This window comes from Diadema antillarum, unplaced genomic scaffold (genome assembly GCF_040938485.1).
Source record: "Diadema antillarum isolate AM-2024a unplaced genomic scaffold, OU_Dant_1.0 scf00000139, whole genome shotgun sequence".
Classification (NCBI taxonomy): domain Eukaryota; kingdom Metazoa; phylum Echinodermata; class Echinoidea; order Diadematoida; family Diadematidae; genus Diadema; species Diadema antillarum.
Genome location: NW_027271028.1, coordinates 152,999 through 156,425, shown reverse-complemented (window position 1 = coordinate 156,425; position 3,427 = coordinate 152,999). Strand labels below are relative to the sequence as shown.

The 3,427-nt window shown below is 40.7% G+C and overlaps 1 protein-coding gene across 1 annotated transcript; it reads left to right on the top strand.

Moving 5' to 3' along the window:
• Positions 1-836: 836 nt before the first annotated feature.
• Positions 837-3,068, top strand: LOC139721151 (allatostatin-A receptor-like). Its single transcript, XM_071632483.1, has 2 exons — positions 837-1,059; positions 1,882-3,068. Exons 1-2 carry the CDS (start codon positions 846-848, stop codon positions 2,922-2,924), a joined length of 1,257 nt encoding a protein of 418 aa, XP_071488584.1. The 5' UTR covers positions 837-845; the 3' UTR covers positions 2,925-3,068.
• The last annotated feature ends 359 nt before the right edge of the window (positions 3,069-3,427 follow it).

The following is a 3,427-nucleotide window of genomic DNA, read 5'->3' as shown; positions in this document are numbered from 1 at the left end:
TACAGTGTACTCCCGTTATAACGAACACGGTTATAACGAAATTCCGGTTACAACGAAGTAAAACTTCAGGCCGCAACATTATCCACCTATGTATATTTATTGTTTACTTGTTCGGATATAACAAAATTTCGAAGTAACGAAAGAAAACTGCCGGTCCCGAAGACTTCGATATAACAGGAGTCTACTGTATACAAAATCACGTCCACGGGGCAATTTGATTAGGAGTATTTTAAGCGCATTTCATCATAGATAAATTTAGAAGTACTCTATCCATTTAGATCTGTAAATGCCAAAGCAAGTTTACGTTACTTTTTTGTTTCTGTCGTTTTAATTTGTATCGACTGCCACATGCAACTAATAAGGAAGTTCGAGTCCTTCTCTTCTTAATAGTGTCCTACGAAATATGACAAGATTACATTTTAAGAATCATCTGAAAGATTGATAGTTGCTCGTTACTTGGAATATTTCCTCAGGATACATGATCAAAACCAGCATGAGCTTATTCTAATAATAGAGATGTTTTACACTAACGATGATACCACCACAAAGAAAGAAAGAACGAACGAATGACAGATGAAACTGATTTGCGTTGAGTGGCAGAAGAAAGAGCTAATTCATCCTCACTTATTTTGAGAAGTAAAGCTTTTACTATAACAAGATGTTGGCTTTGCCAATGCTTTTGTTTAAAGGGAAATTTCTAATATCTAAACCAATACCCTAACTATCTCTCTTTCTCAATCCCTTATTTTCCAGAAACAGACATGATGACCTCCTTCAATTCAGTTATCTGCACCACATTCGTCTGTATCGCCATCCTTCAATATGTACCTATGGGTGGAGCCAACATGACCACGCCCATTCCCTCTACTGTGGGTGGGGCCACTGTTGATGCTGTGACCCACGAGGTAACAACAGTTATCCCAGCAGTGTTATCTACCGATGGTAACGAATCAGAATGCATGCTAACTTCTGACGCTATAGACTCGACGACATTCGGTGTCGATCTACCACCTGACGAGGACAAAAATTCTTCTGCTTCGCACAACAAGACGGATGGACGTGAGTATATAATTCACATAAATTGCTATCATAATCGTATCTAGCTTTGCGGTAGAAACATATCCTTTCAATGAAGAGCAACATGCGCAAAGAATGTCAACTGTCTAAAAAAGAAAAAAAAAGGAATGATACCCTAAAAAGGTCCATCAGGACTGTCAGGTATTAATCCACCTTCTCACAGTGCGCCTTTCCTCATTCACCGCTACATTTAAAGAATATTGTATTCAGTTTGGGATTTCTTCATATAATGTTTTTATTGTCTGACTTTAACATGAGGACCACAATCACAAAATAAAGTTCAGTGAAATTCGAATTCATACATATATATTCTCAGTCGAAAATGGGAAATACTCACATAAACGATTTGAAAGAAAACTTAACGTAAAATATTAAATAGCACACGCTACTACATATATCACAATATTCAACAGCAGAACACATGGCAAATTGACTACAAATTGTTTCGGCTCGTGTAAACAATGATCTTTGAAAAATGGAGTATAAGACAACGGCAAACGGGAAGGCTTCCGCTTATCGTAAGACAGTTCGTATGCTCTAGAAATTGTTTTGCTACTTTAACATTTTGTACGACTGAGTGACATGTGCAATCGTTATGTACAGTAATGGTCCTTATGTTCTCGTCCAAATGAATTCATTGATCACGTTAATGTTACTCTAAATACTCCCAAAATGTCTTCCGCAGTCAGTTTAATAATCAGTTAAATTCCGCTGAGTGTCCAGCAAAGATAGTAGAGATCAGTTAAGCGTCTTTGGTGTCCAGCTTTCTATAAAATGGTCCTTTTCTTCTTCCTTTAAAACCAGACAAAACCCATGAACCTGAGTGGGAGGTGATGCCCTTAAAGTGGACGTGGTACATCATTCTTCAGTTGATATCTGGAATCTTAGGAACCTTGGGCAATCTCCTCGTCGCCGTCATCATATTTCAACGTCGCTCATCCGCTCGATCCACTGACATCCTCATCGGTAGCCTTGCGATTGCAGATTTCCTAACGTCGATTTTCATCATCCCGACACCTCGTCCAATCAGAGTACCGAACTCTTGGCGTGGCATGCTATACTGTCTCATTCTGTTTCCTGACATTCCTTTGTGGACGTCGGTCACCGCTTCGTCCTACATCCTCATGGCGATTTCCATTGATCGCTTTATCGCGGTCGTCTTCCCACTCCAGTTCGGCCGTATCGTGACCAACCGCCGAGTCAAATTTGCAATCGTTTTCATATGGTTGGCGGCTTTTTTATCTCTCTCCTTCTCGTTCTTCATTATCAAAGTCGACGAATCGAGTCATCAGTGTGTTCTGACGATCTCGACAGCGGCAGGTTATGCCGCCATGGGCTACTTCTGGTTTTCCATCCGCATCATCGTCCCAGTCCTGACGATGCTTATTACGCAATCTATCATCGCCGTCAAGCTCCACATCCAGTCGTCAACTTTCAAAGCCAACGAGACTTCGGCTGCCACCGCTTTTCACATCGTGGCGCGGAATCGCGTCATCGGAATGATGTTCCTCGTCATTGTCGTCTACATCGTTTGCTGGCTGCCCAACCAGGTGGCCTTCCTCGGTTACATTGTCGGCTTCGTCCCGCCATCATACATCGGTAGCCCTCTCCATCACGTCTTCACCGTTCTCGGATTCCTCAACAGCTGCGCCAACCCCTTCATCTACCTGACTCGTAACCCCCAGTTTAGGATTGCTTTCCGTGAGTTCCTGACATGTGCAGCAAACACGGATGTGTCGGTTTTCGACTGGAAAGTAAGTCCGGCCAATACCAAACTCACCACAGCGGAAAGTAGGAAAACCAGCAACACCCGTGACCGGCATGAGACGATCCCGAATAAGGCATGACTTGGTCATTCGAACCAACAATGAATATCTTCTTAAAGGTACTGTTTACCATTGGGAGCAGTGATTCAAAGTAAACTATTCGAGTTATCACATTTGGTGCAAATGTGTAGGTCAGTTGTATCACAAAACATCTTACCATTTAAAACTTTTTGAATGAAGCCTAAAATATAAGGAAATATCCCTATATTTTTCTCAATAAACCCAAGCTGTAGACGGTTTAGTCTATAACAGAAACACTTTTATCATAACCATTGTTTACATTTTGTATATTTTACAGTACTTAACATAATTATATTACACTGATTTACATTTTTACATTTTTTTTCTATTCCTAACTCATATTTTCGAACTATTTTGAAGCACAGAGTTGGGTTTTTGTTTCATCTACAAATGGTAAATAATGCCTCTAACGCCTTCCTAATGGCAGTCCAGCTGTGCTACTGTAAAGCTTCTTTCGAAAATATTTCTGAAATTCCCCGAATGTCTCAATCAGAAGTTGATGG